Source organism: Scyliorhinus canicula, chromosome 2, assembly GCF_902713615.1.
Source record: "Scyliorhinus canicula chromosome 2, sScyCan1.1, whole genome shotgun sequence".
Taxonomy (NCBI): Eukaryota; Metazoa; Chordata; class Chondrichthyes; order Carcharhiniformes; family Scyliorhinidae; genus Scyliorhinus; species Scyliorhinus canicula.
This window is the reverse complement of record NC_052147.1, coordinates 13891660-13909096: the sequence shown is the minus strand read 5'-3', so window position 1 is coordinate 13909096 and position 17437 is coordinate 13891660. Positions and strand designations below refer to the sequence as shown.

Here is a 17437-nt window from a genome sequence, read left to right as displayed (position 1 = left end):
GGCTGCTGAGGGGAGCGGAGGAGGTGAGTAACCATCTTCAAAGTCGGGCATGCAGCTCTAGAGCTGCTGCCCCAGTGCTTGGTGGTTGTGGGGGGGGGGGGGGGGGGGGGGGGCTCCTGGCCGGGGTATCATTGGTGCGGGGGTCACCCCTAGGCTGGGGGTCGAGGGGCTCAGCGCCCGAGGGTCGCACAGTCCACCCCTGGTGTATACTTATAACAGGGGCAGCTTCAGCTGCTGCCTGTCCCTACTATTGAACACCCTCAGGGCAGAGCCTGTCCGTGGTTATATGGTGACGGCCACTTTAGCTCCCTCTGGGCACCTTTTGGCTCCACAGCTATTGCTAATTGGCATTGGTAGTTTTGTGAGCACTTCACAGCTCACGAGTGGAATCTATGGACACACGTGCCATGTCTCAGGCAAGTGTTATTGCCCGACATCCCAATCAAACCGTCAGGCCTCGACACTTCTGCCTTAATTCTGGAGACCTTAATTCTGAAGGCGTCAACACCACAGGGGCAACATCCAACAATCAAACACCCTGGAGCTGGACCTCAGCACTGGGGATATCCCCCCACCACTGGCCCCACACCCTGAGCACCTGGCCCCCCATTAGGCCATGGAGGAACCCAGAGTGGGAGGCCAGCGTCGGCCCGAGGTGTACAGGCGGTATGTTTCACAGGAGGCTCCACTTCAGCAAGGGGCTGTGCGGCACCTGTGCCATACCCTTGTGGACTTGGCACCACTTCGAGGAGAAGGATATCCATTCCCTCTGACCATCAAGGTCACCACAATCCTGAACTTCTATGCTGCGGGTTCATTCCAGGGCTCGAGCGGGGACTCTTGTGTGGTATTTCCCAAACTACAGCCCACATCAGAAAATAAAAACTGGCCCCTAGGGATACCCGGCCAGCATGGTTCTTCACCATCGCTGGGATGCCCCAGGTCCAGGGGGTAATTGGTGGCACGCATGTCGCCTTGTGCACACCGGGTTAACAGGTAGTGTCCTTCTTTAACAGGAAGGGGTGCCACTCCCTGAATGTTCAACTTGTATGCGACCACCACCTCCGGATCATGCAGGGGTGTCCCCGCTTCCCAGGGAGTGGTCACGACAGCAACATCCTGGGACACTTCGAGATCTCTGGCATCTTCGAGGGCCACCCCAGGATAATGGGTTGGCTCTTGGGTTAAGAGGTACCCACTGAGGCCCTAGCTAAGGATGCCATCACAGAGCCCAGAGACCGATGCAGAGATGCAGTATAACGATGCCCCTGTGCTGTCATTGAGCAATGCACCAGACTGCTCAAAATGCATTTCCGACTCCTGGACAGCTCAGGTGGTGCACTGCAGTACAGAGACCAGAGGGTCTCCCGCTTTGTGGCGATGTGCTGTGCATTCCACAACCTGGTACAGCAGCAAGGCGACGTGGTGGAGGAGGAGGGACATGCAACCCTCATCCATCGTCTGAGGAGGGGAAGACGGATCAGCAGAGGCTGGGGCTGGATTCTCCGGTCAACGACGCCGAAATCGCGTTCGCCGATCGGCCGAAGAATCAGAGTCCCCGACCGAATCGGGGACGGCGCCGCTTGCGTGATGCTCCGTCCCCTCTAGGAGTACGCCGCACCACATATTGATGGCCTCAGGATATTGCCTGAGGCCCAGCCCTGATGCACCGCCCCCTACCAGCCGAGTTCCCGACAGCAGGGGTCGCATGTGGTCTCACCCGTGGGAAACCCGACGTGGCGGCTGCGGACTCAGTCCAGCGCCACCACAGTCGGGGGAGGGTCCATTCATGGGCAGGTGGAGACTTTATTAGGGGCTGGGGGCACTGTGGGAGGGTGATCCGGGACGTGCGAGCCGGCCAAAGGGCGGGAGGGGGGGCACGATTTCGCAGGCCGGGTCCGCAAGTGGCATTGGCCATGAAGCAAGGCGCGGCCGGTGCAGGCTGCAGCTGTGCGCATGCGCGGCCACAGACCTGGCAGTTCTCCGGGGCGTATCGGCAGCTAGGGCTGGGAGTTTTACGCTGCCTGCATGCCAGCCCCCAGCAAAACGGGGAATCGGTGGCCGTTTTACGCCATTTATTTCTGGCGTAAAATGCCACAGTTCCCACGCCGGCGGGGGGGACATAGCCCGGAATTGGAGAATCTAGCCCATGGTCGGAGACAGGGAAGGATCATTATGTCTGACATGGACAACACACTTGCGACAGGTCATCTGGGTGCGGAGAGGTGGATCCTCACCTCTGCGACACAGGCCAACCTCCTTTCGATGACCGCTCTATCCTCGGTCACCACTGTGACTTCCAGGGCCCGTTCCTCATCGAGGGTCAGGATACTGAAGTCCGGCACCCTGCTGCCCGTCTCGGCCTTTCCTGCCTGTTATGTGCCAACTTCAACTTCTGCTGCAGGGACAAAGAGAGGGCATTATGAGTCGCACTCTTCATGCTTCAGTTGCGGGAGGCCGATGGTGGAAAGCAGACGTGGGCACCGCTGCTGAGCAGGGTGGGGTGTGCTTATGAGTGCCAGGGAGCACATGCTCATTATGCTTTGGGGGGGGGGGGGGGGGGGGGGGCGGGGGGGCTGGTGTGCGTTGCAAGTCGCCGATTCGTGGTGGGGGGGGGAGGTCCAAGGATGGCACGTGGGACCGATGGCAGGGGGCCGTTGCCAACTCATCTGGCCAGTGGAGGACGTTGAACTTATGACACTGGACTGAGGCCTTCTTTATAATGCTCCCCGAGCTGACAGCCGCTGCCACTGCCTCCGAGGCGGCACAGGCTGACCTGTGGCCAACCCCCCAGGGGAACAGGATGTCCCATCCTGACACCACCGCGTCTGGCAGTTTGGCCAGGTCGGCATCTCCGAAACCTGGGGTAGGTCTGCTGGGAGGGGTGGTATGGCTGTGTCCTGTCCAGAACCTGCTAGAAGGGAGGTTTATGCGCTGCTCCCCCTCGTTAGCAGGGAGCTGCTGGGAGCGCTCCAGGCGAATCGGTTGGCGGGACAGCCATTGTTGCTGTGAAGCCCATTTAAAATCATTTACTCTTGTACTTCCTGTCTGCCTCTCTGTATGGGGCTGGGAACGCAGACCGAGTTTTTAATGATGACTTATTTTATTGACTGTTTGCTTCCTCCAAATGGATTGTCTGGCCAGGCCCGATGCCTGAGGCTCCCAGTGGATCTGGCAGCAGGTTCAGGCTCCATATCATCTCTCAATTCAATGACATGCTGCCTATGCCAGGAGGCACCATCCAACCCCGGCTCCCCCAGTCCCCTATCCCCCTGCTCCCAGGCCATATTGCAGAAGTAGAAACTTCCAAATGAACAACTTCAACACATTAATAACCGGGACATTTGAAAACACAGTCGGCCTGTGTAACATCGTCCGCGGGTGGCTTGCATGGTGTTGCAGAAGCTCCAAAAATCTTTCTATTTGTCTGCTGGATTCCAGGAGATATGCATTAATGCTGATGTTTCTGATTCCTCAATCCCAAAGGTCCCTAAAATTCATTGGGAGCTGTCAACCAGTCGTGTTCTGACCATGGAGTTTATGGAAGGTGGTCAGGTAAATGACAGAGAGTACATGGAGAAAAATGGCATTGACGTGAATGAGGTAAGGACTGGGTTGGCTCACGTACTTTGACTTGATCGGCTTGCTTTTATTTTCCAGGATTAGTGGTGGGGATTATTACCTTATAATTGCTGTACACATCTCCAGACGATTGTGGTGCTTAATGTGTATTTAACAGTGGGCGCTCTGCATTATTCTTTCTGTATTTCTTACTGTCATGTGAGTTATGAGAAATAATCGTTTACTCAGTTTTCAAGCGTTGGAAGGAGAGGATCAGAAATGCACTCATGTTTGTTTTGTTTTTCATTTATTTCCCTTCTTCTGAAACTGTTTTGAGGCAGAATGTGGTATGTTTTTACCCTCATAGAAGGGCCATTTAGATCCGAAACGTTCACTCTGGATGCGATCTACCAGCCTCGTCGCGTCCGGCTCGGGACACGACCCTGCCGGTAAATCCCGTGGGAGACCGCTCGTGAGATTTAACAGCCTCGTTATGCCTCCACGAGATCTAACAATATCTCGCGAGGCATCGCGATCTGGATCCCGCGTACAATGTAAGTGTGTAGGCAAGCTCCCTTGAATATGTTTGCGCCGGAGTTACCCAACGCCTCGGAGACCCCGAGCTCGGGCTGTTTAGCACTGGTCTCCACCAACGTGGATCAGGAGTACCGCCATTTAGGGGGGTCCCCTAGGTGATCGGAGAGCCCTCACTGGTTAGGCTCTGGGCAGGGTGGTACCCTGTCACTGCCAGGTGGCACTGCCAGGGTGCCCGGGTGGCACTGCCAGGGTGCCCGGGTGGCACTGCCGGGGTGCTCGGGTGGCACTGCGCTGCTGGCATCGTTCTGCATCAAAAGCCAGCTGTTTAGCCCATTGTGCTAAACCAGCCCAAATTATATATTAACCAGGATTAATATATAACCCTAGAGCCTGCGTGCTGATTTATTTGCGTTTTTATAACACCTTTCATCAATATTAAGTACCAAGGTGTACACAGGAGCAGAATTGGACATAACGCGTCCCCAAGCCACATAAAGATATTTAAACAAATAAGAACTCGGAGTAGACAATTGAGCCCCTTGACCCCGCTCCGCCATTCAATACGATCAGTCCTCTCAGCCTCCACTTTCCTGCCCGTTATCCATAACCCTTCAACTCATTGCTAATTAAAAATCTGTCTCACTCCTCCTTAAATGTACTCACTGTCCCATCATCCACCGCACTCTGGGGTCGTGAATGCCACAGATTCACGACCCTTTGAGAGAAGTAATTTTTCCTCATCTCTGTTTTGAATCTGCTGCCCCGTATCCTAAAACTGTGACCGCCCATTCTAGATTGGCCAACAAGAGGAAACGTCCGCTCTACATCTACTTTGCCAATGGCTTTTAGCATCTTAGCATCTTATATATGACTAAAGATATGACTAGACAAGTCTTAAGGAGCATTTAAAGTAGGAGAGGAGGAGGTAGCAAGTGGAGAGTAATAGGCTGGACAAAATCCATTTGTCCTTTTTTACCACATGCCACGTCTAAATGTGGTTTATGCTTCAAACGCAAAGTGCTTTGGAACATTTTACGATATAAATTAAAGTTGTTACTGTTCAGTCTCATCTGAAGCACCGTATTGTGTATGAGGATTGATACTCAGATATGCGGCTAACACAAGCAGGTTTCCCAACCCGAGTTTTCATCATATAACCTTCTGCCTCCAACGACCCTGCTAATGGTATGTTAATTATATTGTTAAGATACACAGCTGGATGATATTTTTTAATGATTAAGTACTTGAAGCACATATAAAGAGAGACCGTGCGGGGGCTGGTGTGCACCATCACCCCGGGAATTATATTTTAGTTTGATTAGTTAAGTTCCCTTAGATGTTTTGTTTTAGTTACAGTTCCTCACCAGGGGCTGTCATGTCCTGTCATTTCTGTTTAATTTATTGTTGCTTTTTCTCCGAATCAAAAAAAGTATGAAGAGTGCCTGTTAGAATGCAGGGTTAATAGATAAGAAGCGGCATATTTCTAATGCAGCATTCTGTAAATAAACCTATTATCAATAAAAGTATTAGTATTAATCTAGTTTTGTATTTCATCAGCTGGCCTGGGTTTGATGCCCCCACACTCCCGCCATTGGTCAGCTATGCTCTTATTGAATGGCAGAGCAGCTCGAGGGGCCAAATGGCCTACTTCAGCTCCTATTTCAGATGTTCCTATGTTCATATGCCACTGAATGTCCATTCTTACGGTGCCCCGCGTGACCCCAACCAATTGAAAATCAGAAGTGACTCTTCACGGGATGAAATTTGATTGTCAATCAAATAGCCTTTTTTGCCCAGAGACAATTTTTTTAATAACCAATAAATTGAAACATTCAAAGAAAATCGAGCACTCAACTTTGCCTTAGTGCCCCTGTAATTTTTCTCATGGAGTTTCTTCCAGCACAGCTCTGGATATTAATTTTTAATTCCAGGACACCTCCGGACTACTTCTGCACGGTTAGCAACCCGAAGCAAGATTTTAGTTGGCGAACCAACAAGTATTAGAAGCCATATTTGCGCCTCCCTTGTAAAAACGGAGGGATAGTTGTAGCTGGAGATGGAAAAGTTAATGATGTTTTTTTTGAAGAATTGTGAATCTATTTGAAATTTTCTCCTCTCAGAGGCCTTCCAGATGCAGGGCCAAAATTCTAAATCCAAAATCAATTGGCCTACTTTTGAGGTTCCAATGCATTAGAAAACCTTCCTTGTGAATTTGTGAAATAGAAACAGTAAATGTTGGGAAAGCTCAGCGGTCTGGCAGCATTAGCAAAGTGAGGGAGAGTTAACGTTTTGGTTCTGTATGACTCTACTTCAGCGCTGAAGAGAGGTAGAAATGTGCCGGGTGTTACAATGTTGAAGAGAGAGAGGTGGAGCAAAATAGAAGGTCAGGGATAGGTCGGGATAGTTTGTGAATTTCTGATGTTGTTCCAGTTCCTCAAATAGGTTCCAAACTAGTAAATGCTCCCTGACATCTAACATTGAATAGATAATATCCTGTGGGGATTGAATGGACCAGTGGGTTAGGACATAGTTGTTATGTTGCTAGAATGGTAACGCACAGGCCTAGATTAGAAATCTAGGCAACGTCCAAAGATGTGCAGGTTAGGTGGATTGGCCATGCTAAATTGCTCCTTCGTGTCCAAAGATGTGCAGGTTAGGTGGATTGTCCATGCTAAATTGCTCCTTAGTGTCCAAAGATGTGCAGGTTAGGTGGATAGACCATGCTAAATTGCTCCTTAGTGTCCAAAGATGTGCAGGTTAGGTGGATTGTCCATGCTAAATTGCTCTTTAGTGTCCAAAGATGTGCAGGTTAGGTGGATAGATCATGCTAAATTGCCCCTTTGTGTCCAAACATGTGCAGGTTAGGTGGATAGACCATGCTAAATTGCTCTTTAGTGTCCAAAGGTGTGCAGGTTAGGTGGATAGACCATGCTAAATTGCTCTTTGGTGTCCAAAGATGTGCAGGTTAGGTGGATAGGCTATGCTAAATTGCCCCTCGGTGTCCAAAGGTCAGGGGGGAGGTGGGGGTTACAGGGATAGGGCGTGGAAGTGGGGCTGGGTGGGGTACTCTTTTGGAGGATCGGTGCAGACTCGATGGGCCAAATGGTCTCCTTCAGCACTGTAGGGATTCTATGTGGGTTCAACTCCCACCATTGCAGTTTGACATTTTGAAATAAATGCAGAAAATACTGGAAATACTCAACAGCTAAGGCAGGATCACTGGAGAGAAAGGCAGATTTAATGTCCTTTCATCAGAACATGAAGATTTTGAATTCAGTTAAAAAAATCTGGGAATTAAAAAAAAGCTGATATCGGTAAAAGTGACCATGAAGCTCCCTTTAACATTGACATTGTCATATACTCCCCCCATCAATATTTGGAGTGTCACCATTGGCCGGCCACAAAGGTCATGGGGCTCCAAGAGCAGGTCAGAGGTTAGATATTCTGTGGCATGAAAGCCTTTCCACCAATGGCAAGACACAAGCCAGGAGTGTGATAGATTATCACCACTTCCTTGGGTGAGTGCAGCTCGGCCAACATTCAAGAAACTCAATACCATCCAGAATATAACAGTTCACTTGTTTCGCCCCCTGGTTTCTGCACCACCAGCTCAATGTGGCTCCACACTCGCCGCACCACCAGTTCAACATGGCTCCAGAGTGTATCGCAAAAAAGGTACACTACAGCAACTCTCAGGGCTCCTTAAGCAGCACCGTTCATAGCTGCGACCTCTAGCACTGAGAGCAGAAGGCAAGTGGGAACACTGTCACTTCCAAGTTCTCTGCCAAGTCCCACTCATCGCAGCTTGGGAACTATCTTGTCATTCCTTCATTAATGCTGGAATAAAACTTAGAAACCCTTACCCAGCAGCACTGAGGGTGTATCTGCAGCAGATGGGCTCCGGCAGGTCAAGAAGGTGGCTCACCCGCCACCTCCTCAAGGGCCATTAGGGTAGGGCAATAAGGTTTGGCCTACTCGGTCATGCCCGTATCTGGTAAATGAACAAGTGATTAGAGAGCAGTCAGGTTGTTGCACTTGTAAAAATCCAACTGCTTCATGAATACCCTTTTAAGGAAGGAAATTTGCTGTCCTTACGTGATCTGGTCTGTACATGACTCCAAATACACAGCATCGTGTGTTTCCTCTGACGTGATTTCTGAAGTGTCTTAGTTAACTACTCAAATATATCAAATCGCTTGAGGAACCAGTCCCCATGGAATCTAGTTTATGGGCAATAATATTATTATTTAAACATTGAGCATAGAATCCATACAGTGCAGAAGGAGGCCATTCGGGCCATTGAGTCTGCACTGACCCTCCAAAAGAACACTCTGCCTGGGCCCACTGCCCCACCCTTTCCCTGTAACTGAGAGCATTGATCATGGCCAATCCACCTAACCTGCGCATCTTTGGACCTTGGGAGGAAACCGGAGCACCCAGAGGAAACCCACACAGACAGGGGGAGAACATGCAAACTCGACACAGACGGTCACCCAAGGCGAGAATTGAACCTGGGTCCCTGGCGCTGTGAGGCAGCAGTGCTAACCACTGTACCACTGTGCTGCCCTTAAGTGAGCAATAACCGGCTACCCACCGTGAAATGAGCCGAGGAGTCCCTCTCCCACTGCCACATTGTGCACTGCATGAAACCTGTCATTGACTCAGCTAATTCCTATTTTAATCACTGTGCAGAAGGATAAGACTCGAGTTGATGTTCAAGGCATGGAAGATTCAGCCAACCATCACGGGGCCTAAAATTATTTTTATTATTTAGATGTACCACACTAAAATAATAAAGTCTCTTTGATCCTTTTAGTGAAGGAGACACTTCCTTACTTGTAAGTGCATCCGATAAGATTTCACATGCAGTAAGTGTGCATCAATGTAAATTCAACTTGACAACCCCAACCGGTGTATGCAAGGCAGTGGCTGTTTGGTTAATGTAAAGTGTGTATGATTTAGCAGCAGATTGTGATCAGTTGCTCCTGCTTCCCAGTTTTATTTTACAAATACGGATTTATTTCGGAAGGGGAGCATTGGAGCATCCATTGTAAGTTGCAACTTTCATAGATTTCATCTGAGATGCTATCCAGTAAAAGTACAGATTGACCTCCAGCGTTTCGATTGCTTGCGGAATTTATATTGTGGATGAGTGTGGCTGTCAGTTTAAATTTTTTAAAGAAGCTATTTTTGTTTTCTACGGATTTGCCTTCTGTTTTTTGTACCATATGGTCAATGGGCACTTCAACAATAGATACAGCGCTTTCAACTTTTAAAAAGATAAATATGTTTATGTCTTTGTTAAAGTAATAGAGAGAGAAAAAGACTTGTGTTCCGATAGCATCTTTCACAACATCAGAACACCCCAAATCCCGTGCCAGGCAAATATATATTGTACTGTAGCCAATATGCCTGCATGAACATCAACAACGAGCAGATCCTTTGATTTCTAATGATCTTGGCTGAATATTGGCAGAACAGGAGAGGGTTAATAATGCATCTACAGCGCCTCCGACAGTGCGGCATTGCCCCAGTTCAGCACTGAAGTGAAAGCTGACATTTTGTGTGCAAGGCTGTGCAATGAGTCCAGAACCCACAAACGTGCGATTCAGAGAGGAGAGTGCTAATCACTCAGCCATGGCAGATACTTTAGGTGTTAGTGCAATAATATCAGTAACATTTCTGTACAGTGAACTTTCCGTTATTTTTTTTTTTAAATCATTTTTTGCACCCTGCTAAAGTTTTAGTCGAAAAACCCTCTCAGAATGCATCTTATTGTGAGGTTGCATAAGGTGATGTAGCCATCAGGCAGAGTGTATTGACATTGTTTAATACAGACTTTTAAGGATTATCATTAAACCTTTACGAACGTATATAAATCTGCAGAGATTAGTCTCACTGTTTGACTGTCTTGACATATAATCATTGTGCAGTTGATTTTCAAAGGACATGCTCTCTCCTGCACAGTGCTCTCTCCTGCACAGTGCTCTCTCCTGCACAGTGCTCTCTCCTGCACAGTGCACGCTCCTCCTGCACAGTGCTCTCTCCTGCACAGTGCTCTCTCCTGCACAGTGCACGCTCCTGCACAGTGCTCTCTCCTGTACAGTGCACGCTCCTGCACAGTGCTCTCTCCTGCACAGTGCACGCTCCTGCACAGTGCTCTCTCCTGCACAGTGCTCTCTCCTGCACAGTGCACGCTCCTGCACAGTGCTCTCTCCTGCACAGTGCACGCTCCTGCTGCACGCTCCTGCACAGTGCTCTCTCCTGCACAGTGCTCTCTCCTGCACAGTGCACACTCCTGCACAGTGCTCTCTCCTGCACAGAGCTCTCTCCTGTACAGTGCACGCTCCTGCACAGTGCATGCTCCTGCACAGTGCTCTCTCCTGCACAGTGCTCCCTCTGGCACAGTGCTCCCTCTGGCACAGTGCTCCCTCTGGCACAGTGCTCCCTCTGGCACAGTGCTCCCTCTGGCACAGTGCTCCCTCTGGCACAGTGCTCCCTCTGGCACAGTGCTCCCTCTGGCACAGTGCTCCCTCTGGCACAGTGCTCCCTCTGGCACAGTGCTCCCTCTGGCACAGTGCTCCCTCTGGCACAGTGCTCCCTCTGGCACAGTGCTCCCTCTGGCACAGTGCTCCCTCTGGCACAGTGCTCCCTCTGGCACAGTGCTCCCTCTGGCACAGTGCTCCCTCTGGCACAGTGCTCCTCTGGCACAGTGCTCCCTCTGGCACAGTGCTCCCTCTGGCACAGTGCTCCCTCTGGCACAGTGCTCCCTCTGGCACAGTGCTCCCTCTGGCACAGTGCTCCCTCTGGCCCAGTGCTCCCTCTGGCACAGTGCTCCCTCTGGCACAGTGCTCCCTCTGGCACAGTGCTCCCTCTGGCACAGTGCTCCCTCTGGCACAGTGCTCTCTCCTGCACAGTGCACGCTCCTGCACAGTGCTCTCTCCTGCACAGTGCTCTCTCCTGCACAGTGCACGCTCCTGCTGCACGCTCCTGCACAGTGCTCTCTCCTGCACAGTGCTCTCTCCTGCACAGTGCACACTCCTGCACAGTGCTCTCTCCTGTACAGTGCACGCTCCTGCACAGTGCACGCTCCTGCACAGTGCTCTCTCCTGTACAGTGCACGCTCCTGCACAGTGCACACTCCTGCACAGTGCACGCTCCTGCACAGTGCTCTCTCCTGCACAGTGCTCTCTCCTGCACAGTGCACACTCCTGCACAGTGCTCTCTCCTGCACAGTGCTCTCTCCTGTACAGTGCTCTCTCCTGTACAGTGCACGCTCCTGCACAGTGCACGCTCCTGCACAGTGCTCTCTCCTGCACAGTGCTCTCTCCTGTACAGTGCACGCTCCTGCACAGTGCACGCTCCTGCACAGTGCTCTCTCCTGCACAGTGCTCTCTCCTGCACAGTGCTCTCTCCTGCACAGTGCACGCTCCTGCACAGTGCACGCTCCTGCACAGTGCTCTTTCCTGCACAGTGCACGCTCCTGCACAGTGCTCTCTCCTGCACAGTGCTCTCTCCTGTACAGTGCACGCTCCTGCACAGTGCACGCTCTGGCTTGCGTATGTTTCAGAATGCAAACCCGAACACGTTGACTACTGATTTTGCTCCTGGGATGTTCTCGGATAGTGGAAGTGTCAGGACGATGGCCAGCATGCAGCAGGAGGCAGCCTTTGAACAAAATCTCATCTCACTCAAAATTTACAGCAGCTTTTTAGTCTCTCGGGCTGGGGAAAACGCAGAGATGGTGAACTGAAAGATTGCAAATGCCTGGGAAGATTGACAGCATCCGAGAGAGGGAAAGACAGGTTAACGTTTCATCTGGGCGCCCATCAGTGGATCCCCGCTGCCTCTTTCTGCCATTTTATTTTCTATTCCAGCAATTTTCATTTTATCTTAACTAAAATATTGAATTCACCATGGAAGTGACTCCACGGGACTTTGAGGAAGCTCTCCAGGGGAGGGTGTGAAGTGAGGATCTCAGATCCCAGTCCAGTGCAAATATTGTCTGGAAATAAGGTAACCCAGGCCCATTTTGCATTCATTCTGAAAGGTGACCGTCACTGAGAGAAAAACAAGGCTGATTAAAGAACAGGGGGAAACGGGCAGTACTCAGAGTAAAGGCTAACATCTTGTAAGAGAAGATAAAATATAATGCCTTTCAGCACCCATGGATATTTACAGCCAATTAGTTATTTCTGAAGTATGATCACAGTTGCAAGTTAGGGAAATGTGGCGGCCAGTTTGTGTACAGAAAGCTCCCACAATGGCAATGAGATGAATGATAATCATAGAATTTACAGTGCAGAAGGAGGCCCTTTGGCCCATCGAGTATGCACCAGCCCTTTCCCATCCCCGTAACCCAGTAACCGCACATAACCTTTATTGGACACTAAGGACAATTTATCATGGCCAATCCAACTAACCTGCACATTGTTGGCCTGTGGGAGGAAACCCACGCAGACACGGGGAGAAAGTGCAGACTCCGCACAGACAGTGACCAAACCGGGAATGGGCGTGATATAACTGGGAAAATAAGATTCCCATTTTGGACGCATTTAGCGGGTGTTTCTTAGGCTTGCTGCACCGAGAATGACCCTGTGGCACTGCCAGCCTGGCACCCTGATGGTGCCCCTTCCAGTCTGGCAGTGTCACCTGGGCACCCTAGTAGTGCCAGATTGACACTGCCAGGCTGCCTGGGTGGCAGTGCCAATGTGCCAGGCTGGCAGTGCCAAGGTGCCTGGGTGTCAGCGGGAGTGACAGATAACCACCCTGACCAGAGCCCGGCCAGTCGGGGGGGCCTCTGATTGCCTAGGCGACCCTGCAGGCGCTGATATGCCTGGTCCATGTTTGTGTGGACAAATGTCAAATGGCGCCATGGCAAGGTCTCCCAGGCCTTGGGAGAATCCGGCACAGACATATTTAGCTGCTCATTTAAATATGCAAATTTGGATCCCGCACAGTGAGGGCGAGATCCAGATCATGGTGTCTCATGAGATCTCGTTAGATTTCGCAAGGTGTCCCTAATATCGCAAATCTCGCGAGAGGCTTTAATGGCCACGCCGCGCCCCGAGTCGGGCACGATGAGGCCATTCGATTGGGCCCAATGTGTTTCCAGTGATGATAGCTGAGAGATAAATATTGGTCAGGTTTGTTTTCTTGTAGAAGGACTTCATGCAGCAGAGCACACCTTTTTGAGAAAATAGATACTATTTGCATAATTTAGTGTATTTATTCCTCTTTGACCAAGGTGAAGTTGTTGGCATCTATTCAACATCTGTTCTAGGCAATGACCTTTCGCCTTTAAGACCTAAACAAAGACACGACAGATGTAGAGGGGTGATCTTTCTCTCTAACAGCACTCGCCTTCAATACGTGACTGTTGCTCAGAGTTTCAATCCACCTCCCTCTAGACGTGTGACATATGTGGAAAACCCTTGGAGTATCTGCACTTAATTTTGTCAGCTTGCTCACAATGAGATTGGGGAAGGGGCAAGTGGCAAAAGGTCCAATCATGCAAATTCAAATGATGGGATGATGCTTTGTAGAGATGGTGGAGGATGAGAGAGTTATTTCTGGAACAATATCCAAGCAGCCTACACAGTAAAGAAAAACCTTGCTTTATCTGATCCTGCCTGGAGTGAAGTCCTACGCATTTCTGACATTATAACAATACTTTAACAGTACGTCATTGGCTGCAGCGTTGTTTGAGATGCCCTGAGGTTGTCAAGTGGGCTATATAAATACATATGCCTTCCTTTTTTCCCAAGGTATATGCAATCAATGAACAGTAATATCAATGCAAACTCTCTCTCTGTTCATTACAATCACAATGAGAAAGTCAACCCTTCATTGGAAGAGATCATACATTTAGATTTTCTGAAATATTGAGAACTCAAGCTACAAATTGGTGTTTAAGAGTAATGGAAGGTATGGTGTTGGACCAAGAATAGAAGGTATTGTGTTGGATAAAGAATAGAAGGTATGGGTGTCAGACCAAGAATAAAAGGTATTGTGGAGACAAAAGGGAGCTAACATTTTGAGTCGGGATGACTCATTGTCAAAGTTTTGACAGAGTAATCCAGACTCAAAACTTTAGCTCTCCTTTTACTCAACAGATGCTGTCAGACCTGCTGAGATTGCCCAGTGTTCTCTGTTTTTGTTTCAAATTCCAGACTCTGCAGTACTTTGCTTTCATATAGAAGGTATTGTTGGGACCAAGAATAGAAGGTATTGTGTTGGACCAAAAATAGAAGATATTGTGTTGGACCAAAAATAGAATGTATGGTGTTGGGCCAAGGATATAAGGTACTGTGTTAGACCAAGAATAGAAGGTAGGGTGTTAGACCAAGAATAGAAGGTAGGGTGTTGGACCAAGAATAGAAGGTATTGTGTTGGACCAAGAATAGAATGTATTGTGTTAGACCAAGAATAGAAGGTATTGTGTTTGTCCAAGAATAGAAGGTATTGTGTTGGACCAAGAATAGAATGTATGGTGTTGGACCAAGGATATAAGATATGTGTTAGGCAAAGAATAGAAGGTAGGGTGTTAGACCACGAGTAGAAGGTACTGTGTTACACCAAGAATAGAAGGTATTGTGTTTGTCCAAGAATAGAAAGTATTGTGTTGACCAGGAATAGAAGGAATGGTGTTGGACCAAGACTAGAAGGTATTGTGTTAGACCAAGAATAGAAAGTATCATGTTGGACCAAGAAAAGAAGGTATTGTGTTGGACCAAGAATAGAAGGTATGGCGTAGGACCAAGACTAGAAGGTATGGTGTTAGACCAAGAATAGAAGATACGGTGTTGGACCAAGAATAGAATGTATGGTATTAGATCAAGAATAGGAGGTATTGTGTTGGTCCAACAATAGAAGGCATGGTGTTGGACCAAGAATAGAAATTATGGTGTTGGACCAAGAATAGAAAGTATTGTGTTGGACCAAGAATAGAAGGGAAGTTGTTGGACGAAGAATAGAATGTATGGTATTGGACCAAGACTAGAAGGTATGGTGTTGGACCAAGGATAGAATGTATGGTGTTGGGCCAAGAATAGAAGGTAGGATGTTGGACGAAGAATAGAATGTATGGTGTTGAACTAAGAATAGAAGGTAGGGTGCTGAACTAAGAATAGAAGGTAGGGTGTAGGACCAAGAATATAATTTTGGTGTTGGACCTAGAATAGAATGTATGGTGTTGGACCAAGAATAGAAGGTATGTGTTGGACCAAGAATAGAAGGTACGGTGTTGAACCAAGAATAGAAGGTAGGGTGTTGGACCAAGAATAGAAGGTATTGTGTTGGACCAAGGATAGAATGTATTGTGTTAGACCAAGAATAGAAGGTATTGTATTAGACCAAGAATATAAGGTATTGTGTTGGACCAAGAATAGAAGGTATTGTGTTAGACCAAGAATAGAAGGTAGGGTGTTGGACCAAGAATAGAAGGTATTGTGTTGCACCAAGAATAGAATGTATTGTGTTAGACCAAGAATAGAAGGTATTGTATTAGACCAAGAATAGAAGGTATTGTGTTGGACCAAGAATAGAATGTTCTATGTTGGACCAAGAATAGAAGGTATTGTGTTGGACCAAGATTAGAAGGTATTGTGTTGGACCAAGAATAGAATGTTCTATGTTGGACCAAGAATAGAAGGTATTGTGTTGGACCAAGAATAGAAGGTATTGTGTTGGACCAAGAATAGAAGGTTCTATGTTGGACCAAGAATAGAAGGTATTGTATTAGACCAAGAATAGAAGGTATTGTGTTGGACCAAGAATAGAAGGTATTGTGTTGGACCAAGAATAGAAGGTTCGGTGTTGAACCAAGACTAGAAGGTATGGTGTTCGACCAAGAATATAAGGTATGGTGTTCGACCAAGAATAGAAGGTATGGTGTTCGACCAAGAATAGAAGGTATTGTGTTGGACCAAGAATAGAAGGTTCGGTGTTGGACCAAGACTAGAAGGTATGGTGTTCGAACAAGAATAGAAGGTAAGGTGTTGGACCAAGACTAGAAGGTATGGTGTAGGACCAAGAATAGAAGGTAAGGTGTTGGACTAAGCACGGAAGGTTGGCTTTCGACCAATACCAGAAGGTATGGTGATAATTCAGTACTATAAAGTATGGTGTTAGACCAAGAATAGAAGGTATTGTGTTGGACCAAGAATAGAAGGTTCGGTGTTGGACCAAGACTAGAAGGTATGGGTGTTAGCCCAATAGTCAGCAGTGTGGTGTTAGACCAAGCGTAAAATGCATTATTTTCCATTCCTATTTGATGTTATAACTAGTTGGGAAGATCGCAGAATGGAACTCTGGCTCAAAAGGCCGTACCTTTTACTTAAAAAAAAAACATGTAGGAACAAAGTCACAGGACCGATAATTAGTTATAACAGCCAAAAAAATAAACAGTTATTGAACATGGATTATGATACAGTACTGCTTTACACCTACCCCCCCCCCCCCCAGCTTAACATTTACTTTTTAAAAAGAAATTCCTATTCATTGACAAGTTAGCGTTGTCAATCCACCTACCCTGCACGTCTTTGGGTTGTGGGAGTCACATCCATGCAGACATGGGGAGAATGTGCAAACTCCCCACGGACAATGGCCGGGATCGAACCTGGGTCCTTGGCGCCATGAGGCAGCAATGCTAGCCTCTGCGCCACCATGCCACCCTTGCTTAACAATTACACACACGTTTTAGGATTAACATGGTTTACAACAGTACATCTTAATCTACAATGATCACATTAACACAATGTTCCTTTTAAACACACTTCACTTTCAACCCATGTTAGTCTCTGTGGAATTCTCCTCAGAATTCCCCCAGATATTTGTCACATGAGAGTTTCCAAACTCCACTCCCTGAACACGCTTTAAAATCTACTCTCAATTTCCCTTGGCGGTTTGCATTCCGAAATTCAGACCAGGTTTTACAAATGAAACTTTTAAACAAAGCTTCTGCTCCACTTTTAACAGTGAATCCAGTCCAGGAATTGACACAACACCCTTTTAGGAAATCTTTGCCTTGACTGCTGTGCAAACTACTCATAATTGCTTTAACTCTCAATTCCAAGACTCTATTAGAATAGCATCAGACATTTGATTTACCTTTGAAGGCTGCTGTCCTACTTTAAATCTGGTTACTGCAATTGTGTCTTTAACACAGGACACTTTGTTTATTCTTCTTTGACTTCTTCTGAACCAGACATTGGTCTCTGTTCCATTAAGTCCATACTTCTCAGAAACTTCGCTTAATGTCTCTAGTTTCCTTAACAAGCTGGACTTTAGCTTTCCAACATCTGTTTTCTTAACCACATAGTATGACTTTTATTCTAGC

General features: G+C 47.9%; 1 protein-coding gene across 1 annotated transcript in view; it reads left to right on the top strand.

Moving 5' to 3' along the window:
• Window positions 1–17437, top strand: part of adck1 (aarF domain containing kinase 1) — a 566758-nt gene that overhangs the window by 335163 nt on the left and 214158 nt on the right. The window contains 1 exon segment of the mRNA XM_038773763.1: window positions 3487–3603. Within this exon segment, the coding sequence (XP_038629691.1) occupies window positions 3487–3603 (117 nt within the window).